The sequence below is a fragment of the Anopheles maculipalpis genome, chromosome 2RL (assembly GCF_943734695.1).
Source record: "Anopheles maculipalpis chromosome 2RL, idAnoMacuDA_375_x, whole genome shotgun sequence".
Taxonomy (NCBI): Eukaryota; Metazoa; Arthropoda; class Insecta; order Diptera; family Culicidae; genus Anopheles; species Anopheles maculipalpis.
Genome location: NC_064871.1, coordinates 6,430,787 through 6,456,911, shown reverse-complemented (window position 1 = coordinate 6,456,911; position 26,125 = coordinate 6,430,787). Strand labels below are relative to the sequence as shown.

Here is a 26,125-nt window from a genome sequence, read left to right as displayed (position 1 = left end):
CACTTTCAACGTTCCTAACCGAGCACAACGTACAGAAAATGCGTTTTTATGCTACGCAATTTTCACTTTGTTCGTTTGTTGTCACAACAAAATAAGGCAGTGAGGCGGACTATAAGTCGTCCGTTTATCCGTGTCCTTCCACGAATAATCCGAACAGACGAGCGTTTCAGTGTTGCCAGATAGGTTCGTATAGACCGCTTTCTTTTGAAATGAAATTGTTTTTGCAGTTTGTGTAAATTATTTATTTAAGTAAATGTGGAATTTATGTGCAATTAGATGAGGTAAAACATAGAGCAACTCTATCAAAACAACTATAATAATCCGAGGTATTGATTCGAGGCTGTCTGCAGCACTTCTTAACGCTAATTGGTACAGATAATAAACCATTCTTGATTCCACCGCCTTTCCAATTGGCATTGTCTTTCTTTCTGAATTAATTCAAGATTCGATAGGATCACAACACATCCACAAAAACTCGCACAATTACCTCCTTCAACTAATCACTTTATTAGTACGCGTCCGTATCTCTATCTACAGCTGCATTCGGAAAACCATCCCGTTCAATTCTTTGCCGATGGCTGCGGGATGCGGAACTTGGACATCTCAATCTCCGCCTCAAAGTAGCTGGTTTGGTTGTAGCTAAAGTATTCCGGCACCTTGTACGTTCCGTTCCGTTCAGCACCCGGCCCAACCGGACCATCCTTCTTCGCGACGCAGCGCGAGCTTAGCCCGGGAACATCCGCCGGTGGAGCTGGTGGTGCCGATGGTCCTTTCGGTCCGGCCGGTGGTGTAGGCTGGCTGTATGCTCTGGCCGCCACCAACCTGACGAGAATGTCGTTTTTCAGCAGAATTTGTCGGATCATCTCGGGAGCGAGTTTCTTTTCACCACGACGGTACGATGAACAGCTGCGACAAGGAATCAAAACATTGATTATCCAATCCGGACGTCTGTGGAGGAGTTTGGCACAGAAAGGTAGGTAGCTGGACACGGATTCAGACATTCGCTGTAAATTTTATTGGAAGGATTTACTTAAAATTGTGGTAAATATAAGCTTTAAAATGTACAATTATATTTCATTTCCTAAATTGTAGTATTTTTTCACAATTTTGAATTTTTAAGCCAATGATACCGCGAATATCGGTCAACGCATTAGCTTAAGTGGCCCGTACACGAGTGCATCAATTAACATCCACAAATCTGGGCGTTTTTCAAAGTTAATCCAGGTCATCTTCAAATGCGCTAATCAATAGAAATTTTTATATGGAAAAATTATTGACCATTAGAAAATTTGAGTTTTTGAGGAGGAAACCACAAAGGAGTAAAAATGCAACAAAACAGAAAAAAATCTAAATTTTTTTGGCGTGGTACTCCAGATTTCCAACAAACTTTGGTGAAATACACCTGCAATACAACTAAAAAATATAAAATATTTATAGTTCGTGAAGCTATACAAAGTTATATAAAAATGTAATCCAAATGTGTAAAAATGAAATCAAACAGAGAACCCATATTGAAGAAAGTGCAGCCAACCAAGGCTGTGGTAATTCTATATTTTGAAAGGAGTTTTTGTTCTACCAATAATGCATAGTATTGATTGAAAAATTATGAACCATTTTATTAAATTAGAAGTACGAACACAAACCTTTCGAATAGATGCCCTTACATTAAAATAACTCCATTCCAATAATTAGCTCCTATGCATTTTCGAACATTACTTTTCCTATTGGAATAAATTGGGCATATTTATTTAACATTTTTAATCCTATTGCTTGTTCTTAACTTCACTTGGTTAATGAATTCTTCTGATATCTTCAGATGCAAATATGCCTCCAACAAACGTTATGGCTCATTCGATGTATTATTCGTACTCAGCCAACTTGTAATAACCTTTCTTTTTTATTACAGCTATTGTGGAAAACCGGCATATTAAGCTACTGATCAACAAAAATCTACTCCACGTGCGTTCCCTTGGAAAGCTGAAGGAAAAACAATCGGAGAAAGAAAAACAATTACCATTTCATACCAAACATCCAAGCACAGACAGTTTGACCATGTGAACTGTTTACACCCTTCTCTAAACCGCGTAAGCATGACGACAACGACGGTGGTGGCGACCGAAAGGTGATGATGAATGACGATGCCCGATGATGTCGTCCGTCGCGTGGAAATTCGGGTCGGTTTCAAATTCTCGTTTGCATCGGTTAAATAATGTACGCGTGCTGTGGGTCAGAGTGAACCACAGAGCATCGGGATTGTGCCGGAAGTTTTTTAAAAGGAAAACGTGTTTTGCTCCGGAGATGTCGAGCGATTCGAATCGAAGCATGCGGCGGGTGTGCGAAGAAACATCCAGCCAATGCGTAGAACGACAGTGTGTTAGTGTGTGTGTGCGTGTGTGTGTTTGTGTATTGGTTCGTGTTTTTGTGGTGGTTTGATGACGGCCGTTTTATTGCGGTTCCGCTCCTTATCAGCTGTGCAATATAAAGGAGGATAATCGCGGAAAATAGAGGTTCTTCTCATTGTTTGAAGTAAAGGTGCAAAAACGCGATGTCCTCCCCCGATGGTGAATATTACGATGTGCTGGTGTTCGGATCGTGCATAGTGGATTTTATAAGGTTTGGGGGCGCCTTTGGCCCGATCGATCACACGCGACCGGATAAAGTGTTAACGATCGTCCTCCTGCTTTTCCGTTCCAATCACCCTCTAGCTACGTTCCACGGTTGCCCAAGGTCGGCGAAACCTTGCACGGTTCCAGATTTGCTACCGGAAACGGTGGGAAAGGTGCGAATCAATGTGTGGCCGCCGCTCGGCTCGGCAGCCGTACTGCGATGATTGGTAAGCTGGGTGACGATCCGTGGGGAACAGCCTATCGCAACACCCTAGCAGGTGAAGGCGTCAACGTGGAACAGGTGGACGTACTGCCGGGCGAAAGCACCGGTATTGCCCAGATCAATGTCGCCGACAATGGGGACAATCAGATCGTTATTGTGACCGGCGCAAACAAACGACTCGCTCCGTCGGACGTGCTGGCCCACCGGGACCGATTCGAGCGGTCACGCATTCTAATCTGCCAGCTAGAAACACCGCTCGAAGCGACGATCGCCGCCCTGCAAGCATTCCGGGGTATCTCGATCGTTAATGCGGCACCGGCCGAAACCAATTTGCCCCACGCGGTACTATCGCTTGCGACCATCTTCTGCGTGAACGAAACGGAAGCAGCGCTACTGACGGACATGCCAAGCGTTCCCGATGTGCAGTAATGTCTTACCGGCCGGTTTCCGGTTTTCCCCTGTTCTATGCCACATCAACGCTAACGATAAACGCTGCGCAATTCCTTTGCAGACAGGCAAAAGCGGCCGTCCACAAGCTGCGGGACATGGGATGTAAAACGGTTATCGTAACGCTCGGTGAGAAGGGAGCCGTCTTTGCCGAACCGCACGACGCAACCGTGTACCACGTGAAGCCGTTAAAGGTGAAAAAGGTCGTAGACACAACGGTAAGTCTAGAGGAACGCCTCGGTTTTTTCTCGTAAGCGTACAATCTTCCTGCCTTTTATTGCATCTCAGGGTGCCGGCGATGCATTTATCGGTGCATTGGCACATTTCTTAGCCAAGCATCCGGACGTTGCGCTGGGCAATTGCATTGCGGCAGCAAACCGTGTTGCGGCCTGGTCCGTGCAAAGGCCCGGCACGCAGAGCAGTTTTCCACAGGTGGGCGATGTTGAGCTGCCGGCCGATTTGACCACCCTGCGGGACCAGTGGGAATGTGTTTAAAAAAGCTGGATCGATTTATTTTTGTTTTTTTGGATTTTATTTTATTTCAATCTATATATAGTCAGCTAACAAATTGGAAATAAAAAAAAAGGTTCAAAGTGTTATAAGTTCGATGCTCGACGAGCCACAATTTACAGTTTACATGTATTATAGGCGTGTTGTGGGTAACACACAAAGATAAAATCGTGTCCCTTTCTGCAGCTCTCTACCTTTACACAAATATACTGTGTACAAAAGGGTCTGCATCTTTGAGTACTGCTATATACTATTACACTCTCGCTCTCTCTAAATATTCTACCACTAGCTCATTCAGCTAAATCTTTTGCTTCATGTGCATTTTCTTTTTGTTTGTAGTAAGTTTTCTAAAACAGGCACAGCTTGTAACACTTTTTTTCGCGCCGGCAAACAGGATCATCAACGAGATAGCGAATACAATTTTGAATTTCATTACTACAATTGCGGGATGGTGAAGTGATCTGAAAGGAATGAAGTGGGAAACAATTATTAACATCAATTTAATGAGTTTTGAATTTTTGAAGTACTTTTTTCATGTTGGCATGCATCAAGCGCCAAGGTTGATAGAGAAAAAAGATAAATCGAAACAATTTTCTTTATGAATCATTGATGACAGTCAAGATGTATTCAAGTCCTTGTAAAAAAAAAATTACAAACAATCGGACCAAGGTTTATAGATGGTCTATTAAAAAAATAAACCTCTTGGGGTTGATTATTCGGCGAACTCCTCCTCCGTTGAGTTGATCCAATTTGAAAATTGTTTAAAATTTTACTTCGTCCCGTAATTAAAATCGATCAGCGGAAGATATTTATTTACATAACCAATCAATCAGATAATTGGCGGGTCATTTTTATCTTCAAAAGTACTTTCTATCCGTTAAAACTTACAATTTAAAGTTTTGTTTCTTCAATGGAGAGCTATTAACACTGGCGCTTGTGATTTAAAAAGAAAATTAAACTATGCTACTCGCCCATCTTGCATATTTACCTTAAACATTTGTATAAAACATAACAAATGTAACAACAACGGTTGTGTGGCCTGTTTCGATCGGTATTTTTGTTTGCGTTGTTTGCACGTCCCGGTCCATTCTATTGTTCCCGTTGTGTGTTTTAATGGTTGCTCGCGCTACAGTTTGTTTAAATTATAACCGGATCCTTGCTACCAATGGACCGCTTGTTAGCCATCGTAGCAGCATCCCTTGCTATCTGCATCCTTGCGGACGCCGGCAAATCAAGGCAACCATTCCTCGGATCCACATAGTCGACAATCATCAGCAGCGTTTCGATATCTTCGACCGTTTCTAGTCGGCTCGGTGCGGCAACCAGCTTGCAGAATTGCCCGTCCACATTGAGCTTGTACGTATCGTCACAAAACGTTACGGACCGATCGTACTGCACATTGAAGCGTCCGGGCGATGCAGCCTTACGCCGGAACACGATCTTGTTCGGCACGTACTTTATTCTATCTTCCTCGCGGATGGTGATATCCGCTGTCTTGCCGATAAACACCTCGTCACCGTCCGCCGGTGGGATCTTGCGCTGTTCCACCACCGTACGGTATGACCACGCGGACGATGGTAGCTTAATTTCGTCCGCAATATTGCCGAGACTGATCATGGACAGGGCCAGATGGGGCGGTTTTAGCGTCGAATCGATGGATTTGATTTGCAACACGTTCCACGTTTCGTACACGGTGACACGTTTCTTTTTCGGTTCCAGCGGTGAGCGTGTCCGTACACCACCCAGCATCGCTTTTGCCACGCTTCCAACACCGGCGGCCAGCTTTTGGCTTAGTGTCGGTGCGACCGGACCACTGGCCGCAGGTGATCGTTTGATTGGTGTATTTTCGTTCGAGGAAGACACTAGCTTCACATTGTTGTCCGGATCGGAAAGGTCAATCGAATAATGATTGTCACCCGATCCGCCGGACATTTTTGAGCGCGGATGATTGTCGCCCAACTTCATCGTGGCGTTCAATATTCGGGGCGGTTGCAACGAGCGTCTCTGATTTCCGACCGGTTTTCCGGCTACACTCACCCGATTGCCGCCCGGCTGGAAACGTCTGGTTGGCGAACCAGCACTGTAGTTTTCATCCTGTGGCGTATGGGACGGTGGTCGCCCACGGCCTCGCACCGCACCGACCGTAATCGAGCGGGCGCCCTTGTTCGCGCTCACAATGTTCTTCTGCAGAACATCCTCGAAGTCAACCATATCTTCTTCGGTAAGCATGTCCGAACCGTCCCTTCCGACACGCTTCGGCTTCAACTCCACCACTCGGTTGCGTACCATCTCGCCGCCCGATTCGCGCACCCGCCGCCGTACACTTTGCAGATGCTCCAGCGCGATGGGTCGCTTCCGTTCCAGGATGGACGCCACCAGCTGGTTGTTGGTTTTCGCATCATCCTGCGGGTGGTCGGTCTGCATCTCTTCGATCTCGGACACATCCTCCGAGTCGGCCTCCTCTTCAGCCAGCTTTCGTCTCAGGTCGGCTGCACTCTTGGAATTCATCTTCATTATATCGTTCACATTGACGATCGTTATTGTAGGCTTCGAGGGTTTGACTTCGGGAAACGAGCGATTCCCTTGCGTGACATTCCGCTCCGATTTGACGCCGGGCTGGACACTGTTGGACGCGTTCTTGGGTGGACGACCGCGGGGCAAGGTCTGGAATGAGGCAGATCGTTTTAGCTGTTTTTCTCTTCCCTCACTATTTTCGTCCGATTCAATTTCGACTGTTTTGCTCGATGTTTCACCACCACCGCCGCCGCCACCACTCACACTTTTCATCCCATACGAACGGCGCAACATTTTCGACTGTTGCGATTCTTCCTGCTGTACTTCATCCATTTGGATCGCTTTGCGCTTCAGAATGGGTGTGCTGCTGGTGGTGGATGTTTTCATGCCCGGAAGTAGCACTTTGCCACCGAACGGGGACACCTGCTTGACCGGATGCTTACGAGGTCTTCCTACCGGGCGCTTGACCTTTTCCGTTGGTTCCGGTTCACTCAGCTTTGCGTCGCTGTCGTTCACAAACTCGCCCTCGTCGTCGTATTCTTCCTCCTCCGTTGTGCCATCATGTTCCGATCGTCTGTTGGCCATGCTGCTACGTCGGTCGCCGATATTGCCGATCAAATGTTTTTTCAAAGAGGCCGCATTGAGGGCCTTCTGTGAGGATCTAAGGGAGTGTTCTTCCATCTCCATATCGTCCATTTCATCTTGATCGGCGGAGTCTGCAAGGGGAGCGATACAAAAAAGAACATCAAAACCAAGTAAAGAAACAAAACTGGCTGCGCTTCGTACCACCATCGATGGAATCTGCAGTCAAATTCAGCTTGCGCCTTCCGTCTAGAAACTGTGATCCCATGTGCCGCGATTTGCTAATGCTAATCGTTTTGTAATCCATCTTTTTCAACACCTCCTTGCGTAGATTTTTAACCGGCTCCGTTCTTGGAGCGTCCAAATTTTTTTGCTTCGGTGGACGACCGCGGCGCCTTGGTTGTCCATACGTCGTCTGCGGTGTGGACGTGACTACGGACTTCCGAATGACCAGCCCGGAATCTTCCGGATCATCGTTCTCTTCGTAATCAACTATGTACTCATCGCCGCTCATATCGAGCTCCTCCTGCTCTTCCTCCTCGATGGTGTTTCGCGTAGGTATGAGCATTTCATCGTTCATGTACTTCGGATTGGGCTTTATCGTACGACGCGCTCTGCCCGCAGTTAGCGTTTCCGGAATTTCTCTCGTCCTCGGGACCACAACGGGTGCCTCTTCGACGCGCTTTTTCAATCGTGGCATTTTGTGGCTTTTCTCGTTTGCAAAACAATCGACGAGAGTGACAACAGGCTGTGAAAAAAGGAAAGCTGGAGCCTTATAGTAACACTCCAACCACTTGTGCGACCTAAAACCATTCACTATTTACCTGATACTTTTTATCCCAAGCGTACTTCAAATAATTGACCGTACGTGATAGCTGGGCCTGTAGGCTCTGCTGTGCTGGTGTACTGGGCGTTCGATTCTTGCTTTTCCGGTTCCTACGGATTGATTTTTTCTGCTCAACAGCAACCGCAGCAGCAAGTCGTCTAGAAGTGGCGGCGTACTTTGCGCTTTGGGGGCCTTTCTCACTTGCCAAACAATCGACGAGAGTTACAACAGGCTGTGGCAAAGAGAAAACGGGTCCTCTAATGAGAAAACATTCCTCCACTTCTGAAAATGACAAGCCTTTGGATGGCGCGCTTTCACTATTTACCTGATACTTCTTGTCCCGAGCGTACTTTAAATAATCGGTCGTCTGCCGAAACTCGGCCTCTAGGTTCGGTGCTTTGTGGGACTGCTGGCACTTGATTCTCCGACTCCGACGGATTGTTTTGTTTATCTTCTTCTCCTCAGCTGCAGCGGTCCGTCTAGAGGTGACGGCGTACTTTGAGCGCGTTTTGACGACGCTAGATGTCGCTGTCGGGGGTATTGTGAAAATCTTGTTCACCCTGTTCCCGAAAGATCGCACCAATCAAGCTGCGGATTCGCGCGCGCGAATGGGCACCCACTATTTATGCTTGCTATCGCATCGACGTACGCACTTGCTGATGAAACGCGCTTAGAAATTGCACCTTCGAAGTCACTTGGACCCCAACCAACGATGCAAGCGAACGACGCCGTACTCAATAATTGCTCATCGTCATCCTGCGCCGCCAGCCAAGCCAAATTGGGACGAAATCACAAGCGCGCTTGTGAATGGTGGAACAGCACTCGGGCTCGATACGAGATTCACCCTTTCCTTTACGAACGAATCGAATTTCTAGCACAACTTTTCCACCCACCAATCGTTAGCTAAAAAATTAAAAGCATCACATCACTTACAAATAAAACTAACGCTTCGATTTTCTGCAGAAGTTGACACTATTTTAGCTGAGCTTCGACGTTGCGTGGTATCCAAGGTGTGTAGACAGTGAAAACTGACGCTGTCAAGCTTTGTGACGCCGTAAATGAAATCCAAAATGGCGCACGGACAAAAATTTAATTTTTTCGACGCGTATATAGCACCGAGTTGAGCATTTGCCGCCCGCGCGGAACGTCAGCGACCGAGCTGTCAGTTTTGACACGAATGACACACACAAATTTCTACTTATCATCTGCAGCAACAGCCAGCAGCAACGAAAACTGGAACAAAAGCGGCGAGTCTACAAAATAAGGAGACGTGATTTTTTCCTCAACGTAGGCGCAAACAGGTGACGACAACAGAGACAGCATGGATAGCACGGTTGCACTGTACAAACAGCTGAAAACGGAATGGACCAAGTCGCCAATCAATCTGAAACTGTGTGGCACAATCCTGGACAAACTGAAGGTAGGAGGATCGGATGTGCGCGATTGCACGGGGATCGCATATTGTTTATGCGTGTTTTGTTGTGTGGTGTTTCAGGTGGCCCTTGCCGGAATGTCTTACATTCCCACCGGGAACACGCCGGCCAACCAGCAGGAACTGCTCATCGCAAGAGATGTCCTCGAGATCGGTGTGGAGTATAGTATCGCCACCAAAAACATCCCGGCGTTCGAGCGTTACATCCTGCAGCTGAAGTGGTTCTACTACGATTACAAGTACGTACCATCTGTCCTGAACTGGATTGTCAGCTCATACTAATGTTTTAGTTTCCCTCTTTCAGCACATTGATTGGAGAGTCCAAGAACAAGTACCAGCTGCTGGGATTAAATTTGCTGTTTCTGCTATCTCAGAACCGGGTAGCCGAGTTCCACACCGAACTCGAACTGCTGCCCGCCGATATTATACAAACAAACGCCTTCATCCGGCATCCGCTAGCACTGGAACAGTATCTCATGGAGGGACGGTACAACAAAATTTTCCAAGCGAAGGGTAATGTGCCGGCGGAAAGTTACAACTTTTTCATCGACATCCTGCTGCAAACGGTACGCAACGAGATCGGTGCCTGTTTGGAAAGTTCGTACGAGCGGATCTCGCTGCAGGAAGCAGCCAAGCGGTTGAACCTCAAGACGAAGGAGGAGGTGAAACAGTTCGGTGAACAGAAGGGATGGAAGATGAGTCCGGATGGGTTCTATCATTTCGTGAATGAGCTAGCCAAACCGAAGGAACCGATACCATCGCAGGAACTCGCCGAACAAGCGATCATGTACGCACGTGAGCTGGAAATGATCGTTTAGATCGGGGTGTGACGCTTTCGTTTCGATAATACCTATTCCTGATTAGCTTTTTTTTCGATCGGAATAAATAATACTAAAAGGAAAGTTCGTTTGCTTTTCGTCTTGTTTTAGTTGTTCATCCCTAAACCACTCGATATCGATTCACCGGTATCAGACACTCCATGTCGTTGCATTCGTATATCCAAAGTGGCTTCACCAGCTCAGCTCGGCTGTTGGACGGTGGTAAGCTATTTTTGTTGCGAGCAATCACATAATCTACGCCAGCCATATCGTTCGATACAGATCTGAAAACGATTTTCAAGGACTCAATATCGCGAAACATACATTTATCCCCGTTAAAAATTTTACTTACCCCTTATACAATTCAATGTACTTCTCCAGCTTTATAATATCGATCGCTCCCAATTCTTGGTGAAGGAAAAACTTTTTCCCTTTGAAAAAATCCAAACTACCCCCCGATGCGTTTTCCTCCTGCCGATCGCCTTCCTCTTCGGTGCTTTTCTCATAAATCTGGTGTACAGTCGTCTCGCGAGGTTCGTCATCATCCGTGTCGCTCAATTCGTGAAGCATCACTGCATCTTTCTGTGCTTGCTTCACCAACTTTGGAGGACTTTGACGTTCTTCCCTTGGTAGCGGCTGCGGTACCACCGCATCGGCTGGTTTGTTCGCTATATCTACAATCTCGTCTTCCGAATCGGACACATCAGCTTCCGCTGTGTCGAGTGCGAACTTGCGCCAGGAAAGTCGCTTCCGGTTAGTGTAGCATCGTTCGATCCATTCTTTCTTTACAATTTTGCCCTTTCCATGCACTTGGTTGTACTTTGGTGTATTTTTGTATGCGCAACTAATCAAGAGATGGGAAATAGATAAAGAAATTTGAATTGTATCTTATTTTTTTCAAAACGATACTTACATCAGATGGGTACAGGAACCATCCCAATCAGGCTTATACTTCGCTCCCATCGCCAACGCTTGACTGCGTATGTTTGCTCGATCAGGATTCTGTAAGAGCATCGAAGCATTCATTGAAATCGTTCGAACGAGCAGTGCAGGAAATTGAACCGTACGATAGAGACGACCCAAAAAAGATGGGCGATTTTGTGAATTCTGAAAAAATCTCCAAAAAGTACTACCGGTACTTTTTGAAAGGCTTAGCATACTACACCTGCCACTTGAATAAAGGTAATTGAGTAGATGAAAATAGATGGATCAGAACTTTATTCCCGTTTTCTGTTTATGCCACACTCCTGATCAGCATGCACTCTGACAGACCTGCAAGCTTATGTGTTTCTGAAGAGTCTACAGCAACTGTCCGAAGCCGAGCTAAAATTCATATCAAACCACGTCATGGACCAGCTAGTTGCAGCTGGAATAGCGTGTAATCAGAATGGATACTTTCGGTTGAACGAGTTGCTGCGATACGCACACAGCTCTACAACGCAGCAAGCGGAAGCTAGTGGTAACGGTGGATCGCGCGAATTTGAGCTCAGTAGTGGATCCGGTTTGAGAAAGATGGTCAATTTTTCCAACACCGTTACGATGTGGCCCACCGATACAATGGATGCAAATCCCACAGACTCAGGTCCTACTATGGACCAGGATGTTGAAGAACAACCCAACAGAACTGAACCGGACAATAATTCCGACAGTGATAGAGATGATGAAGATAATAAAGCTAAAACAGCTTCAAACGCATCGCAAACTAATTCGGACCCTGGGAAACAATCGGATTCTGACTCAGGCGAGTCGGATACAATCACCTCCTCGAATGTAGGTTCCGATGATGATGATGCAGACGATGAAGATTCAACCATTCAGCACAAACCGATGAAACAAGAACCGGATACAGAGTCGAAAAAATCGGATAACGAAGACGAGAGCCGAAAGCAGGAATGAAAAGTTAAAACTACCAAATTCTTAATCAGGCTAACTTAAAAAACTAGCTAAATGAAAGTAAGTTACAAAAATCTTGTCTACTTACCACAATGCCACTGATAACCAGCACAACATTTTCTAGCAGCTTGCCAAAGGGTTTATACTGAACCGATTTTTTTACTTCCACGTCACTATCGTCGTCCACGATCGTCAGTTTTGGCTTTTTCGTCGTAGGTGAAGCAGCATCATGCTTGCTCACAGGGCTTCCTCGGGTAGGTGACGACAACCGCTTGGAAGAAGGAACCGGTTGCTTTTCGATGGACAACGGTGGACGAGCTTGATCTTCGGTTTTAGTCGGTGTCTTCTTTCTGTCCAGCTGCGATGGGCTATTGTGTTGTGATTTTTTAACTTCCGCCGTTGAATGTGAATTCCATTTCGACTCCCGTTCTGGTCCGGTTAGGTTAAGGAAGTCTTGAAATTTGGACGATGATGTACTGCCTATCTTCGAGGCATTTTTCGTATCTGACTTAGGGGTATTAGATTCCCGCCTTGCCACTCCTGTGTCATTCCGGACCTGTAATCCAATCACACTTTCATTCAGCTTCTTGGCCGGTTTATCATCTTCCGCGTCGTATAAAACGGACTCATCATTTCGGTTTGTTTTGGTTGGCTTGCTAACCTTCTCCTCGTCGCTGTCCTGAAACGCTTGAGGTTTGGGCCGCTGTTTGGCGACGGTTCGCACACTTCCAGGTTGGGGAAGATTCTTTTCCACTGCCTTCGGTGTGTTTGTATCGCGCATCAAAGCACTCACGGTTGAACCCGGCGCGCCAGTTGAGATCGTCGTATTTTTATTCTTCCAGCGTGCAAATACATTCGAGCTGCCGGCATCATCCGAATCGGGCGATTCTTCACGCAGTTTAAACCTTCCAAAATCAAGCCCAATCGAGGGCGGTGGTTTAGGTTTGTTTGCTTCTTCCCGGATTTGTTGCTGGAACTTTTCCGGCACTAAGCTTTTTCGCTCCTTCTTCTCTGCCCCGGTTGTGTGCAGTGCGACAAAGGTAAGACCATATTTGACACGGAAATTGAACGGTTGAGTGCAGATGATTTTGACTAAATCCCACTTTTCGCTGGCCACCGAGGGAATCAGTACGGACGAGTTGAAACACTGGACCCCGTTGGTACCGGTCGAGTTGCGACTCTCTACCGGATTCATAAACTTTGTCGCTAGTAGAATTTCACTAAACGAAGGATTGCTAGGACCGCTCCGTGCGACCAGCACCTCGATCAATGCCGAGTGTTCATTCCCAATATCGATACCGGTGATTTGGGTCGGTTCTTCGAGCCGTATCACAACGAAGGCTTGCTGTTCGCCCGCTGTTCGGCATTTCCATTTCTTGTTACCGGGCTTCAGAAGATTCGAAGCAGGATAGTTCTGAAAGAGAGACAATTAGAGTATATTTCTTGGTCGAGGATAGCCAAGACTGGTCACTTCATACTCACCGGATCTTCAGAGCTAAACGATTCGATCGATTTTAAGTTCACAGAAGGCATTTGTACGGTGCAGAGCTGAGCGTGTAAATACAGGAATAACGATTATTGTGCGTTTTCTTCCCGATGGCGCGTAATTTTGACACTTTTTAAATAAACACCGGACTATGGGATCGGGAAAAGATCACATTCTCAAAATTGTTGAACTACTAAAATTAATTTAATTTTAATTTCATTCAAGTCGTTTTACTAACATAAAAAGAGAGTTTTAAAGATTTTTAGCAAACAATTTTTTTTTCTTCAAATAAAATTATTTTCCCACTTAAGCTGGTGTAGCTGACTCTTCAGAACAGCTGTGTTTGGTTTGCCAGTTTCTTTGCTGGCTGGTTTTCTTTCCCGCTAGACAATTCTCTCCAAAATCCAGCCTCCATGACACTTGGTCACTTTGTTCGGGTAGCAGCTAGTTCCATCCAATTCCTGCCCGTACCCGTATCCAACGGTCATCATCGGCTAGCTTCCTTGGTCGTGAAACGGACATTCGCATCCTCTTCTATCATGGCAAACTGTGTGCGGGAAATCGAAGGTGACCTCTTCAGCGCGCCCAAGGATCACTCGCTGGCACACTGCGTTGCAGCTGATTTAAAGATGGGTGCCGGAATAGCGGTCAGGTTTAAGCAGCTGTACGGAAAGGTTGATGAACTGAAGGCACAAAACGTTGGCGTTGGAGGTGTGGCCGTACTAGCGGATGGGCCGCAACGATACGTGTACTATCTAATTACCAAGAAAACGTACAACCTGAAGCCTACGTACGACGATCTGACCAAATCATTGCACGCCATGAAAGAGCACATGTCGGCGAACGGTGTTGGAAAGCTGGCCATTCCACGCATCGGGTGCGGGATTGATGGACTCGAGTGGGACAAGGTAAAGGATATCCTGAACAACGTTTTTGGCGAGAATGGAGCCTACGAAATCGTTGTCTACAACTTTGTTCCAAAGTAATCACTCCGAGATGAACTTACCGAATGTTCCTTAATAGGTATATATAGTAATAAAAGAATCTATTAAATCCTTCACAATCCGTGTAACGATTCCGAATGACTTTTTTTTCGTCATTCGGAAGAAAGATTTTTATTCCGTCTCACCCATTTATCGCAAACACAGCACATTCAAAGCCAAAAAGTTTGTGAAGTTAGGAGGAAGGATAAAGTTTTTCGTTGTCCTTTACTTCACGATTTCCGTTACTAACCCGGCAGCAATCGTGACACCTTCCACGCGCAGCATAATTCTTCCCAAATCCTTAAAATCGGCATACCGCTCCATACCGATCGGTCGCTGAAACTCCATCTCAACCAGCGCGCACGAATTGTTACCCAAACAACGTGGATTCTTCTTAATCACCTCACCGGTGCCCTTGTGCAGCTGTGCCTTTAGCTTACGGATCGTGGCCGGCTCGATTAGTGATTGATGGTGCAGCAGCACCGGATAGCCACGCGTAATCGGTACTTTAATGTTAAACACCACGATGCGTGCGAGTATCCGAGTGGCTAGCGGTACCGGATGATAGATGTCCGAAAGAATATACCCGACCGAGATGGTGTTGATGTCAATGTTGGCCAGCGTTAGCGATACCTGATCGCCAGCAAAGGCGGTCTGTTGCGGTAACTCATCGATGGTGATGTTCTTAACGACGGCTTGCTCCTTGCTGGGACACACCAGCACTTTATCGTTTACGCACACGATACCGGATTCGATACGACCGCACAGGCAAAAGCCGGAGCCGGTACCTTTGAAAATATCCGCCACCGACATCCGGAACGGCTTATCGATAGCGCGTTCCGGTGTTTTGAAGGAATCTGCAGAGAAACAGTTTTAAACGATTATACATTCCCATCTAGCATTCCGAGAGAGAGAGAGAGAGAGAGAGAGAGAGAGAGAGAGAGAGATCCATACTTACCAATAACTTTCAAAAGGGTCGGCCCATCGTACCACTGAATCAACCCGAGATCGGTCGGATCTTTGACCAAATTCTCACCGGTAAGACCCGAGCAGGGAACATACGTAACGTCTGCATCTCGGAAGCCAGCCTGCTTGAGGAACACTTTTAGCTTGCTTACGATCTCATCGAACCGATCCTTTGACCAGCCGACCGTGTCCAGCTTGTTCACGACCACACCGAGCTGACTGACGCCAAGCGAGCGTACTAACAGGGCGTGCTCCCGTGTCTGGCCACCCTGCTCGAATCCGGTTTCAAACTCTCCACGGGTTGCGTCAACTACCAACAGTGCCACATCTGCCTGATTCGCTCCCGATATCATGTTCGGGATGAAGTCCTTATGCCCGGGAGCATCCAACAGTGTAATCTGGAAGAGAAATCGTTCGTAAAAATCATTTATAATTGATGTATAAATGCTTCCCCAACCAGGTTCCTTACCTCCTTGGTCGTGGTTTCGAACCGTGTACTTCCAACGTCCATCGTAATGCCCCGTTCACGTTCCTCGCCCGTTTCGTCCAGCACCCAGGCATACATGAAGCTTAGCTTGCCCAACTTTTTGCTCTCCTGCTCGTGCTTGTGCATGACTCGCTGCGAAACGTTCCCCGTGTCGTACAGCAGATGACCCATCAGCGTACTCTTGCCCGCATCCACATGGCCAATTACCACCATATGGATGTGATCCTTTCTTGTGCCACGCTCCTTGCTGAACAGTTCTTTCGCATTTCGCGCCGGTTCCTTCGGGGTTGCCTTGAGGGATTGTTGCTGCTGCTGTCGAGCATCGTCCGTTAGTTCCGGTGTATTTCTACCGGACACACAGGGTGACTGCATGCGTGGACTGTTCACCTCGAAGGCGAGTGTTTTTTTCGCCACCGATGGATTTGGAGTTATTACAACGGTAGATGCCACATCAGTGCCTGCGGGTCGTGTTTCGATGGGTGTTGCAACGATAATCGGTACGTTGTGAATTGTCGTCTGTAGCTTCTTTCCCGAGCGCTCTAGCAATCGTTCTCCGATGCCTACATTTAAATGAAAGGAAAGGTGGTGTTCGTTTGATGGGGAAAGACAAAAAGAGAATAATATTGTGCAACAATCCACGCAAATCCGAACAGATGAATGCTTACGAACATGGATTTAATATAAATAAAGACAGTTTATTGGATACAACTTAGTTTGCTAGACAGAATGGCTAATTTAAAAACACAGAATAATTAAAAGGTTTAATACAATACACGTCGAATGATTCATCGGTAGTCGATTGCGACGGAATCAATCAGAGTCCTGTTAAAGTCTTTGATCGTCAGAAAGAAGCGCATGCTAAGGTCTGTATTTCTTGATATGGCCCAACACTATATCGTCCGGCGAAGGCACATCGAACTGAAACCGATCGACGGTGTTATAAGCCGGAAAGTGATGCGATATCTGTACCGGAAGCTTCCGTTTCCGATATCGTACACCAAGCACAAGCCCCATAGCCGAGGAAGTCATTGTACGGTGAGTGGAAAGATCCTTTTCCAGCACCGAGCTAATATCGATCGTACAAAACTCATCGATCGTCGGTTTCACCGCTTCCGTGATATCGCAGTCGATGAAACCGTACTGAATTGTATCGGTTTGATTCGGAATAGCCTTTTGCGAGCTTTTTTCCACACGGGATGGGTTGGAGTTCGTTTTTATAAGGGCCGATTTCAAATCCAACATCCAACTACCCTCAGCAAGTGGTTGTTGCTGATTGGATTGGGTTTGGAAAGGTGTGCGCGGACCGCCCAACGTTAAGGCGGACGGAGGTGAGGCACAACAAAATGGATTTTGAAACAGCTGAGGGATGGCAAACCTTGGCGACTGAGCTTTGACGGGGAAGGCAGGTGGTGTTCCTTGCACATTCAGATGATGTTTTGCTAGGTCCGATAAATTCGTGAAAGATTTTATCGGAACGGCAGGAGAAGCCAGGTTCGGAGTGCTTGGACCACCGATTGAAAGTGCAGCAAATTCTGCCAGTGTTTGAGCTTTTCTTGGTGTGTTATTTTCTTTCTCTAAAACCTCATTTCCGATAGGTTTGCCTAAAGAAGTGTCGTCCTGTTTCATGCGTTGCTTCACTAGATCATTCAAATTGCCACCACCGCTAAATTGCACTTTCGGCAAAGCAAATAGACCCGAACCTGGGGAGGCCGGTGCAAGATTCGCTTTAGTATCCTTGGGTTTGGGAGAAGCTTTTAAATCTTACCTTCCGTAAGCAATCCAATTGTGATGCCCATCCGATGCAGCCAAGCCGGAGCCCAAAAAAAGGTGATAAAACCGAAAAAAGATACGTTAAAATGAACGTCCGTTAGTATCGTAGATGCGCGCGCACGGACCAGTATCACATTGCAATCGATTAAGGTCGGGGCGCATGTTTATATATCGAACCGGGCACATTGGTATCGTCTCATAATTTTGTTTAATAAATAGCATACTTTTTTTTTTAAATCCACCAATCGATGAGGTAATTTAATTTACTTTAAAAAACTTTCATGACCAAATCTGTGTATATGAATTGCCGGAATTTTATGGAAAAAATGCGATTTTCGTAGTTTCTCATAGTTAAATTTCAAATTTCACAATATGCAAGTATTCTCTCGACCGTTATGAGCCATGTGGTGTAATGCAACCCTCCCCCTCAGTACTTTATGTACCGAATATCTCATGTTAATGTATTGGTGACGGCGCTACCCCAATCTTACCTTTTTCCATCGTATCAGCCGTTAGTTTGCTTCCTGATTTCGCGACAAGTGCTGGTGGCGTCTTGTTGCTGTTCAGTATCTCGTCCAGCGCTTTGCTGCAGTCATAATCGTGCTTCATGATTGCCTCCACCATCTGACGGTCACTGCACGTTTCACCCACGATATCACGGATTTCGTCCATACACGACAGCAACCGTGCACGATCCTCATCATTCAGATCCGGCATTTGAAAGCACTGTGAGAGGCACCAAAAACGTTTAGCTTTGTGATAAAAAACCGATGCAAAGCGCGCAAACTTGCCTCGGAATCGCGCCTCTTGTGTGCCGCACCTTCACCCACATTTTCCGCCGCCAGCTCATCGTCGTCTTCTTCTTCAATGTCGCGATTGTTGGCAAGAAATTCGGACATACTTTGCTGACCTTTGGCACGGTCGTAGATCCATTGCTGGGCATCGGTCGGTGAGATGCATTCATCCTCCACCGAATGGCCGTACTGATAATCATCATCGTCGTAATCTAGTGGACACCGAAGTGTGTGGAAAGGTTTCTGGTGAGGCTTACAAGATGAAGATGGCATTTACAACACTATTACATACCATCGTAGACTGCGTTCCGTACATTTCGGTGACGAGACATGATGTGGGATTTTGCTCTGTTTTTCGCTAGCTAACGTACACTCTACAGTTTATCGATTGACGATCACATACAGCACACGTTTTCTTGGATGTTTACTTCACTTAGGAGGATATTTTACACAGCATTATCAATTTAATTGCTGGCCGAATGCACGACGTGTTTATTTATTTTGGAAGCGAATTCGTGTGCGATTGCAAGCAAACGTCAACCTTCTTCATCAAGTGCTGCTATATCGTATGGTTCAGTACTATGATTTTTATAAAAAAATAATAGAGAAAATAAATTTAAGAAAACTAAAACGTTTCGTTTAAAAATCCATCAAAAAAGTTATCTACAAATCGTTTTCACCCAATATGGGAATTTTCTCAAGAAAATGGTACGACAACAAACTGCCGTGGTCACGCTCAGGTGTCATGCTAGATGACAGCTCCATTTGATCGGCATTTTTTGCCTGTGTGCCGGCTGGCGGTAGGTTAGAAAATCCCATCCGCACCGCACCACCAGCCGTAGGATTGTTTTGAAAACAGCGCGCACCACAAAATGCCACCGAAAAAGGACGCAAAGGGCGGTGGAAAAGCTGCCCCGGCTAAGGGCGGTTCCGGTGGCAAGAAAGGTGGCGGTGGTGCTGCTGAAGAAGGTAAACACTCCTTGTGGTCACTATTATTTTCCACTCGCGCTTACCGACGATTCGTTGCGCACATTACAGGAGCAGCAAAGGAGAAAAAAGGAGGATCGGCAGTGAAAGTAAGACACATTCTATGCGAAAAACAAGGCAAAATAATGGAAGCACTGGAGAAGCTAAAGGAGGGACAGGCATTCAACGTGGTGGCGACCAACTACAGCGAAGACAAGGCACGCCAGGGAGGTGATCTTGGCTGGCAGATTCGTGGTGCCATGGTGGGACCGTTCCAGGATGCAGCGTTTGCACTTCCCATTTCCACAACTAACGCGCCCAAGTACACGGACCCGCCCATTAAAACAAAGTTCGGATACCATATCATAATGGTAGAAGGCAAGAAATAGGATAAATAAATGCTTTCTATATTATATCATCTCATTCGCCGCTCTTCGATAGCACGATTCGTCTGCATTATCTTCACTAGCTGTCCGGTCTGGTAGAAGCAATACGAAGCCACATATAAACCCACATAGTTCCTGATTCCCTCGGTGTACGTGCGCTTGAGGTAGATGTAGCCCACATTTTCAGCGGCAAAAAAGAAGAAATTCGAAAGGACCGAAGGAATGAACACGTGCGTTCCGATGATTGGGCGCCACCGGCTATCGGCGGGTGTGCAATGGTTGACCAATCGTTCGAGCAAAATGCAAATCCAATTTATCAACGACCAGATGAAAATGAACAGAAACACACCGTGCCAGATGTAGATGAAAGCAAATGTAGCCAAACTGGCAAGTATTTTCCGCGGAAGTGTGGACGTTTTTGTGCACAACTCGGTGTAGATGTACTTGAACAGAAATTCGTACAAACTTCGGTCGAAAAATTTCCACATGTCCGAGTACTGGTTCACTCTGGCAATGCAGATCGGTTTGGCGGGCATATCAATACCGTCGAAGCAACCAAACGCTATCCCCACGCCATAGAACACGACGTACTTGATGCAGAAAAACTGTCCCATTAGAAAGCCTAGCCCATACAGTGCCCAAAGATTCACATGCTGCAGCAATGTCAGATCTTGCTGGATGAGATTCACGTACAGAAAGTGTTGCCCGGCCAGCATGATCAGCGCCCAAAACCATGCCATCATTAGCCGCTTTGCTAGGGTCCACATACGATCTGGAAAGCTGTGTGGTTCCAGCTCGTGTTGGAAATGGTTGTGAATCGTTTTGAATCTGCTGTAAACTATGGCGGGTCCCATCAAAAGCAGTGGAAAGTATAGTAAGTAAGCCATCAGATCGAGCAGACCGTAGTCTTCGCTCGATGGTGCTTCCCTAGCCTTGTCCAGACAGAAACTGGTGCACTTGATAACGTTCCATGAAGTGATGAGGCTCAGCTCCAGCAGTTGATCGTTGTGGATGTTGAGATGTACATTAAGCTTGTCGTAAAAATAACACACTTTGAAGTAGTTGATCACAGCGATCCATAGGAATGTTTTGATCCAGATTGTACGCCGATAGTACCTTGCTGAGTTTCCATAATAGAAGGAAAGACTTTGCACTATTATCACCATCAATACAGGCACGTTGTACATGCGATAAATCACCACGAGTCCGAACAGCGTTAAAACGAAGGAAATATGCTTCGGAGAATAGCGCCTGGCAAGTTCCATCACAACAACGTGCACAAGGAAATACATTCCATGCCGCTCGATGAAACCGATGTAATGTTCCCATTCCCAGTCGAAATCATCTCGCCTTCTGTAGTTGAATATGTACCAACCGGTATCGAGACTGTGGTAGTTTATCAAATTTTCTGCAACAAACAGGAAAAGGGCTGTGCAGTTAATCAAATTTTAAGATACCCTGCTATTTGGACTCACCATTGCTTAGCTCGTAGTTTTTATAGAAAGAATATAGCAAACATCCGACGTAAAGAACGCAACACACAAACAGCTCCGTTGCGGGCTTTTGCACCATTTTGGAACAGCATTTACGATCTCCTTAGAAACAAAACTTACATGATGGAGGTTCTTTGTACAAATTTTAGCAACATGCGACAGGAAGGCAAACTGAAATAACTGTTTTTCTACAGGTTTATCTCACCCACAATTACTCCACCAATGCAGAAATTCAGTTTGTTTACATTTTGAATGCATCTGAGGAGGCAAACAAAACAACTTACGTTGGACAGTGCGACCGCCATCGAACACCCTCTTTTGACAAGCATTCAAATATTCAAATCATCTGGTATAAGCGACGGTTAAATTAATGGACCATTACTATTTACGTTCGATTACAAAATAAAAACTTCATAACGTGTTTCGATTTTTTTGCGTTGGCTTTATTGTACTTTCTTTTCACTTTTTATATAAATTTTCAAAATTCCACTTAAAATAATGCACTGGTTACAAAAATAAAAGAGTGTACGCACACATACTTATCTTTGTAATTGAGTGTGATGAACGTTTGTTTTTGTTTTCGTCTTAAAATCAAAAGCGCAAACTTTTAATCTTACGCAGTTCGGTACAGTTACAGCTTGCTTGCATCAAAAAAGCCAGTTTACTTAAAAATTAGGACGTAAAAAGAAGCAAAAAAAACCGTGTGACATGACATGCAACAAACGTAGAGAGAATGGGCATAAAATCTTCAAATGAAAATACGAAGGAAAACGCTTACTGCACGAAAGCAATACACATCCGTGCGGTACACTGGTAGCAGAGCTATACTAATTCTTTGTAGAAGAGATCTTATGCACCTAATATCACATGTTTGATTTGTTTTCGAAACCCCCATTCGAAACGTTCCCGTAGCGTTCCGTTGTAAACGTTGTAATATTCAAATGATTTGACCGTAATCTTAGAGGGTTTTTTTTTCTCCTGTCTTTCTGTAAATATGATAGAAGCTCCTAACAACATGTCTACAACAAGATATTTTAAGCGATTGTTCTCCTTGTGTGATCCTCTTAAGGGTTTTGTAAAAATTGTGATGTGATTGTTTGCATTTTTTTTTCTTATTGTTAATCGTTCACTCTTTAGGCTGTGTTACTGTACCGCATTGTTTTGTGGATTGTGATGTTCTACCGCCATTTGCCGCTTGTAGTTATAAATATAGTTCTAAAGATAAATTATTTTAAAAACTATTAAAAAATATACATGTGCGTGTATGAGTGTGTGAGAATAAATAGGAAAATAAATAGACTGAATAAATTACCAACTCACATAAATGAATAAATATACATAAATAGATAGAAAAATACCTAAACACTGACACAAAAGTAATACTATCTTTGGTAGTAAACCTGGTTTTAAAGCAAAATCTTTTTGGTGTTTTGGACTAGAAAAATGTACATGATGATGACTAGCCTGACATGATTCGAACTGGGATTGAGATCTTATGAAAGCTTGCGATGAAATAAATTATTAAGTAAATAAATATGACTAGTAAGTGCACCCTGACTAGTGGGTCTATTGGATTAGTTTGGTGATCATAAAACTGGGACTAGAATTTCACATTCTTTGGCGTTAACACGAGACTAGCATAATTTAAAAGACTTTGCCGCATGACTAGCTTTGCCACACTTAAACTAAACAGCTTGTATTACTTCCTACCTATTGTGCGCATTATTGTACAATTGGCATGTTGTGCTATAGTTTGATACCTTTTTCGTTACCTCACTGCACTTTGTAGAGCAAAAGAAAAAACAGTGACCGAAAAAAAAGGACCTCTTTGCTACCCTAACATGGCACGATTATTCGCACGATTGCAAAAGCCACTCCCGAACCTGCAGCGCACATTTCAAATGCACCACGCGCACCACTTTTTGGACGAGGAGGTGCATTCGAAAGCCTTTGCTAGAAATTGAAACAAAACTGAAGATTTACAACAAACATTAACCGAAAATCGTATACCAAATGCAACACCTTTCGCTGTGGGAAAGGATTTTTCTTAATAGCGCTCGGCAGAGCTGGAACTAGGTTTTGTACAACGTCTGAGACCGGGTGAGTGTCCCAGGACGAAATGATTGAAATCTTTGCAGGTCTTGGCTTATACTGCTCATAACAGACAGAGTAGAGCTGTCCAGAGAGCTTGTTAGATGGATGATGTGGATGATAGTATAAATGTTAGTATGAGGATGAAAATTAATGACGGAGGAAAATGGAATCAGCCGAGCCGTTACTGTTGATAGATAAATACTAAACTGAAATCCACACGACTAAGCCTAAACTTTACACGAATGACTAGATGTTTACTCATCTTTGGGGTTTGGGAATGAAGTTTCGTAAACGACAAACCTCGAATGTACAAGAAGTATGGCCGAAGGACGGAAGTTCCTGATTTTGTTTTTCTTTTGTTTAAGCTAAATAGGGATAGAAATAGTAAAATACTAATAGATGCATCTCCACAGACAATGAAAAAGAGAGAGAGCGAGAGAGAGAGATAGTGAGTAATATGATATGAAAAGAAATTAGGGAAAAAGTAAACAGGATAACAAACACTCGAAACTCGCCACCGAAACTTCCGTCACAAAAAAATTGTGAGAACATAAGAACACTAAGACTAGAGTATTGTTGGTGAAGCTTTGCTTCCATAAAAAAAATCTATCATGACTAGCATATTGCTCGTTATCTTTGGAATGTAAATTTCTACAAATAAGTCTCTCATCTCCTATCGCTTACCTAGCTTACGAGTTACTAATAATATGTATAGATGGAGCCACTGGTGTGTGGGTACCAAAACCCACAACTTTCCCTTAATAGTAGTCCTTTGGTATGGCGCTGTAGAATCGGGTTCGATACGATTGAAGAAATGTACAAGATTTGCATATGGACGCATCCGGCGGTAGAACATCACTCTGCACCGTATTAAAAGGCTACCACTACGTACGATCGTATTCCTAGTGACTTACTTAGCGCTAAAACTTACTACTTACACAACCAGTGCCGTCGTATGTCGGATGACGGACGGTCCGTTGCGGAGTCGGGCAAGGGCGGCGGCAGCCAGATTTTCCTCCTCGGTGAAACGATCGCAGTACGCCGACCGGTACTGACGCTCCATCTCGTCATCGTCGTCCTCTTCGTGATCGCGATAGTCCTCGTTGATGACCAGCGTCCGTTCCTCACAATCACTCTCCTGATCGTGATCATCATCATCATCATCATCATGGTCCAGCGCAACACTACCCCGTCCAGACGAGGACACTACCGATCCGGCACGTTCCTGCCCAAACGCCACCGTACCCGGGTCCTGATAGAATCCCGATGTAACTATCTCAATCTCCTGCGTTCCATTATCGTTGGAGGCGAGCGTGGTATACACTGTCAGTGGCGGTGGCTTCGATCCTGCAGTCAACTCTTCAATCGTGGTAGTATACGTGACAACACTGCTGCTTTCCACCGATTGGCTCGAGTGGTTGGAATGGTTCGAGTCCTCACCACGGTACGGAACTTGTGCGATAGCAACACTTGGACTTCGAGCTCGCTTGGATGCCGGCTTCACCGTCTTGTTTGACTGTTTGTTGTGCGTTAGCTGGTGCTTCTTGAGGTAGGCAGGCCGTTTGAACGTTTTGTCACACTGGTGGCACCGGAACTTCCCTGTGGCACTGTCCGAATCGGTCGAATCGCTGCTCACCGTTTCCACCTTCCCAGCACTCGCCTTCTTTCCGACCTGATCGCGCGGTTTATGCCATCGGCGATGTGACGCAAGGTTCGCCGGACAGTTAAACCGCTTGCCACACTCAGGACACCGGTACTCAAGCAGCACGATACACGAACAACGATGCTGTGCCAACCCGAACGCATCCTCAAACTCCAACCGGCACAGCTTACAGTTATAGCCACCGATCACGTTCGGTATGGCGGCCAACTCGGCACGCACCTCATCCGACACCTCGACCAGATTAAACTGTGGATCAATGTCGCCGGATTCGCGCGGTGTGTCACCGCTGAGCGCTTCCTCCAGCGAGATAATGATCGTGCCCGACACGGGCGATGAGTTTTCCTCGTCGAACTTTAGCTTCCGGATGGCTTTGGCGCGTCGTTCCTTTGTGCCACCGGACGGTGCTGCCGGTGCGGGAGGATTTTTCGTACTTTTCGGTGGATTCGGAACGGTAGCGTCGGTGGTACCGGTCTTGGCAGTGGGTTTTGCTGGTGTAATTAAATCCTTCCTCACGTCGATCATCAACGGTTCGCTGGGTTCGAATCCCGATTTGACCCGTTTCGGGTGTGGTTCTTCCGTCTTTTGCTGTAGTACATTCAACTGATTGTCTTCACGGTAACGCTTTTTCAACGGGGATGGTGTTGCCGGTGGTGTTATTGGACCTCCCGACGTTGTCGTTGCCATCGTCACCTGGCGCACGGTCAAATCTAGCGGACTGTCACCACCGGTCGCCGTAGGCGCTTTGGCAGTGGAGATGACCGACCTACCGACCACATCACCGTACTGTAGTTTGTAGGAGGGCGGTAAACTGGCCACCGTGGTCAGGAGACCAGCAGGGGATGGCTGACGGGACTGGGATGGTTGTACGATTGCTGCCATCCTTGCATGTCACACAACCGCGAGAGGAACTAGTCACTTGCTGCACACGAAACCGAAACACTAAACACCACTAATCCGAAATCCGGGTAGGAAAGGCCACTACGTTTCGGGAAGGTTTTGCTATTTACAAAGTTCAGTCTCTCCGAAGCCAAACACTTTTTTTAACGAGTTACAAAAAACTAAATCGTTCTCCGGCTGCTGTATGACCTCGGCCGTGGCCAGGCACTGAATGATCCTCCCTCCGGAAGATCCGGACCGTTTTATATGTGTGCTCACATCGGGCGTACTCGCGAGGGCTTCACTGTAC

The 26,125-nt window shown here is 45.8% G+C and overlaps 11 protein-coding genes across 11 annotated transcripts; 5 read left to right on the top strand and 6 right to left on the bottom strand.

The window, feature by feature from the left end:
* Positions 1-526: 526 nt before the first annotated feature.
* Positions 527-905, bottom strand: LOC126559514 (uncharacterized). Its single transcript, XM_050215683.1, has one exon. The coding sequence runs from the start codon at positions 861-863 to the stop codon at positions 561-563; it is 303 nt and encodes a 100-aa protein (XP_050071640.1). The 5' UTR covers positions 864-905; the 3' UTR covers positions 527-560.
* A 1,640-nt stretch (positions 906-2,545) lies between these two features.
* LOC126558553 (ribokinase) lies at positions 2,546-3,771 on the top strand. The gene is made up of 4 exons (XM_050214585.1): positions 2,546-2,613; positions 2,706-3,254; positions 3,341-3,494; positions 3,565-3,771. The coding sequence occupies exons 1-4, from the start codon at positions 2,546-2,548 to the stop codon at positions 3,769-3,771; spliced, it is 978 nt and encodes a 325-aa protein (XP_050070542.1).
* Positions 3,772-4,923: 1,152 nt separating this feature from the next.
* Positions 4,924-7,777, bottom strand: LOC126557069 (uncharacterized). The gene is made up of 3 exons (XM_050212717.1): positions 7,707-7,777; positions 7,087-7,630; positions 4,924-7,016 (listed from the first exon to the last, which is right to left on the bottom strand). Exons 2-3 carry the CDS (start codon positions 7,580-7,582, stop codon positions 4,924-4,926), a joined length of 2,589 nt encoding a protein of 862 aa, XP_050068674.1. The 5' UTR covers positions 7,583-7,630; positions 7,707-7,777.
* Positions 7,778-9,014: 1,237 nt separating this feature from the next.
* On the top strand, positions 9,015-9,984 carry LOC126558815 (26S proteasome non-ATPase regulatory subunit 8). Its single transcript, XM_050214887.1, has 3 exons — positions 9,015-9,128; positions 9,204-9,379; positions 9,445-9,984. Exons 1-3 carry the CDS (start codon positions 9,030-9,032, stop codon positions 9,956-9,958), a joined length of 789 nt encoding a protein of 262 aa, XP_050070844.1. The 5' UTR covers positions 9,015-9,029; the 3' UTR covers positions 9,959-9,984.
* Positions 9,985-10,079: 95 nt separating this feature from the next.
* LOC126557277 (DNA repair protein XRCC1) lies at positions 10,080-13,480 on the bottom strand. Its single transcript, XM_050212990.1, has 5 exons — positions 13,334-13,480; positions 11,940-13,265; positions 10,872-10,960; positions 10,311-10,802; positions 10,080-10,242 (listed from the first exon to the last, which is right to left on the bottom strand). The coding sequence occupies exons 1-5, from the start codon at positions 13,382-13,384 to the stop codon at positions 10,080-10,082; spliced, it is 2,121 nt and encodes a 706-aa protein (XP_050068947.1). The 5' UTR covers positions 13,385-13,480.
* On the top strand, positions 11,047-11,854 carry LOC126558936 (serine-aspartate repeat-containing protein C-like). Its single transcript, XM_050215026.1, has 2 exons — positions 11,047-11,140; positions 11,214-11,854. Exons 1-2 carry the CDS (start codon positions 11,047-11,049, stop codon positions 11,852-11,854), a joined length of 735 nt encoding a protein of 244 aa, XP_050070983.1.
* A 270-nt stretch (positions 13,481-13,750) lies between the features above and the next one.
* On the top strand, positions 13,751-14,323 carry LOC126559162 (ADP-ribose glycohydrolase OARD1-like). Its single transcript, XM_050215279.1, has one exon. The coding sequence runs from the start codon at positions 13,751-13,753 to the stop codon at positions 14,321-14,323; it is 573 nt and encodes a 190-aa protein (XP_050071236.1).
* Positions 14,324-14,545: 222 nt separating this feature from the next.
* On the bottom strand, positions 14,546-18,755 carry LOC126557273 (protein HBS1). The gene is made up of 6 exons (XM_050212984.1): positions 18,630-18,755; positions 18,335-18,549; positions 18,035-18,269; positions 15,756-16,333; positions 15,279-15,684; positions 14,546-15,177 (listed from the first exon to the last, which is right to left on the bottom strand). The coding sequence occupies exons 1-6, from the start codon at positions 18,667-18,669 to the stop codon at positions 14,546-14,548; spliced, it is 2,106 nt and encodes a 701-aa protein (XP_050068941.1). The 5' UTR covers positions 18,670-18,755.
* Positions 18,756-19,129: 374 nt separating this feature from the next.
* Positions 19,130-19,715, top strand: LOC126559382 (peptidyl-prolyl cis-trans isomerase NIMA-interacting 4). The gene is made up of 2 exons (XM_050215531.1): positions 19,130-19,306; positions 19,376-19,715. The coding sequence occupies exons 1-2, from the start codon at positions 19,210-19,212 to the stop codon at positions 19,690-19,692; spliced, it is 414 nt and encodes a 137-aa protein (XP_050071488.1). The 5' UTR covers positions 19,130-19,209; the 3' UTR covers positions 19,693-19,715.
* Positions 19,690-21,275, bottom strand: LOC126557863 (protein-cysteine N-palmitoyltransferase Rasp). Its single transcript, XM_050213772.1, has 2 exons — positions 21,165-21,275; positions 19,690-21,097 (listed from the first exon to the last, which is right to left on the bottom strand). Exons 1-2 carry the CDS (start codon positions 21,259-21,261, stop codon positions 19,719-19,721), a joined length of 1,476 nt encoding a protein of 491 aa, XP_050069729.1. The 5' UTR covers positions 21,262-21,275; the 3' UTR covers positions 19,690-19,718.
* A 2,935-nt stretch (positions 21,276-24,210) lies between these two features.
* LOC126557691 (zinc finger protein 629) lies at positions 24,211-25,828 on the bottom strand. Its single transcript, XM_050213549.1, has one exon. The coding sequence runs from the start codon at positions 25,816-25,818 to the stop codon at positions 24,211-24,213; it is 1,608 nt and encodes a 535-aa protein (XP_050069506.1). The 5' UTR covers positions 25,819-25,828.
* Positions 25,829-26,125: the final 297 nt, after the last annotated feature.

Coding starts and splice junctions, on each gene's coding strand:
- LOC126559514 (XM_050215683.1), bottom strand. CDS start 863: ATGATCCGACAAATTCTGCTGAAAAACGACATTCTCGTCAGGTTGGTG.
- LOC126558553 (XM_050214585.1), top strand. CDS start 2,546: ATGTCCTCCCCCGATGGTGAATATTACGATGTGCTGGTGTTCGGATCG. Junction 2,614..2,705: donor TGCATAGTGGATTTTATAAG/GTTTGGGGGCGC, acceptor ATCACCCTCTAG/CTACGTTCCACGGTTGCCCA. Junction 3,255..3,340: donor CCAAGCGTTCCCGATGTGCA/GTAATGTCTTAC, acceptor ATTCCTTTGCAG/ACAGGCAAAAGCGGCCGTCC.
- LOC126557069 (XM_050212717.1), bottom strand. CDS start 7,582: ATGCCACGATTGAAAAAGCGCGTCGAAGAGGCACCCGTTGTGGTCCCG. Junction 7,017..7,086: donor TGCAGATTCCATCGATGGTG/GTACGAAGCGCA, acceptor CTCCCCTTGCAG/ACTCCGCCGATCAAGATGAA.
- LOC126558815 (XM_050214887.1), top strand. CDS start 9,030: ATGGATAGCACGGTTGCACTGTACAAACAGCTGAAAACGGAATGGACC. Junction 9,129..9,203: donor CAATCCTGGACAAACTGAAG/GTAGGAGGATCG, acceptor GTGGTGTTTCAG/GTGGCCCTTGCCGGAATGTC. Junction 9,380..9,444: donor TGGTTCTACTACGATTACAA/GTACGTACCATC, acceptor TCCCTCTTTCAG/CACATTGATTGGAGAGTCCA.
- LOC126558936 (XM_050215026.1), top strand. CDS start 11,047: ATGGGCGATTTTGTGAATTCTGAAAAAATCTCCAAAAAGTACTACCGG. Junction 11,141..11,213: donor CACCTGCCACTTGAATAAAG/GTAATTGAGTAG, acceptor ACTCCTGATCAG/CATGCACTCTGACAGACCTG.
- LOC126557277 (XM_050212990.1), bottom strand. CDS start 13,384: ATGCCTTCTGTGAACTTAAAATCGATCGAATCGTTTAGCTCTGAAGAT. Junction 10,961..11,939: donor TGGTTATCAGTGGCATTGTG/GTAAGTAGACAA, acceptor ATGCTCTTACAG/AATCCTGATCGAGCAAACAT. Junction 10,803..10,871: donor GGTTCCTGTACCCATCTGAT/GTAAGTATCGTT, acceptor TCTCTTGATTAG/TTGCGCATACAAAAATACAC.
- LOC126559162 (XM_050215279.1), top strand. CDS start 13,751: ATGACACTTGGTCACTTTGTTCGGGTAGCAGCTAGTTCCATCCAATTC.
- LOC126557273 (XM_050212984.1), bottom strand. CDS start 18,669: ATGTCTCGTCACCGAAATGTACGGAACGCAGTCTACGATG. Junction 18,550..18,629: donor ACGGAACGCAGTCTACGATG/GTATGTAATAGT, acceptor GGTGTCCACTAG/ATTACGACGATGATGATTAT. Junction 18,270..18,334: donor ACAAGAGGCGCGATTCCGAG/GCAAGTTTGCGC, acceptor TGCCTCTCACAG/TGCTTTCAAATGCCGGATCT.
- LOC126559382 (XM_050215531.1), top strand. CDS start 19,210: ATGCCACCGAAAAAGGACGCAAAGGGCGGTGGAAAAGCTGCCCCGGCT. Junction 19,307..19,375: donor CGGTGGTGCTGCTGAAGAAG/GTAAACACTCCT, acceptor CGCACATTACAG/GAGCAGCAAAGGAGAAAAAA.
- LOC126557863 (XM_050213772.1), bottom strand. CDS start 21,261: ATGGTGCAAAAGCCCGCAACGGAGCTGTTTGTGTGTTGCGTTCTTTAC. Junction 21,098..21,164: donor AAACTACGAGCTAAGCAATG/GTGAGTCCAAAT, acceptor TGTTTGTTGCAG/AAAATTTGATAAACTACCAC.
- LOC126557691 (XM_050213549.1), bottom strand. CDS start 25,818: ATGGCAGCAATCGTACAACCATCCCAGTCCCGTCAGCCATCCCCTGCT.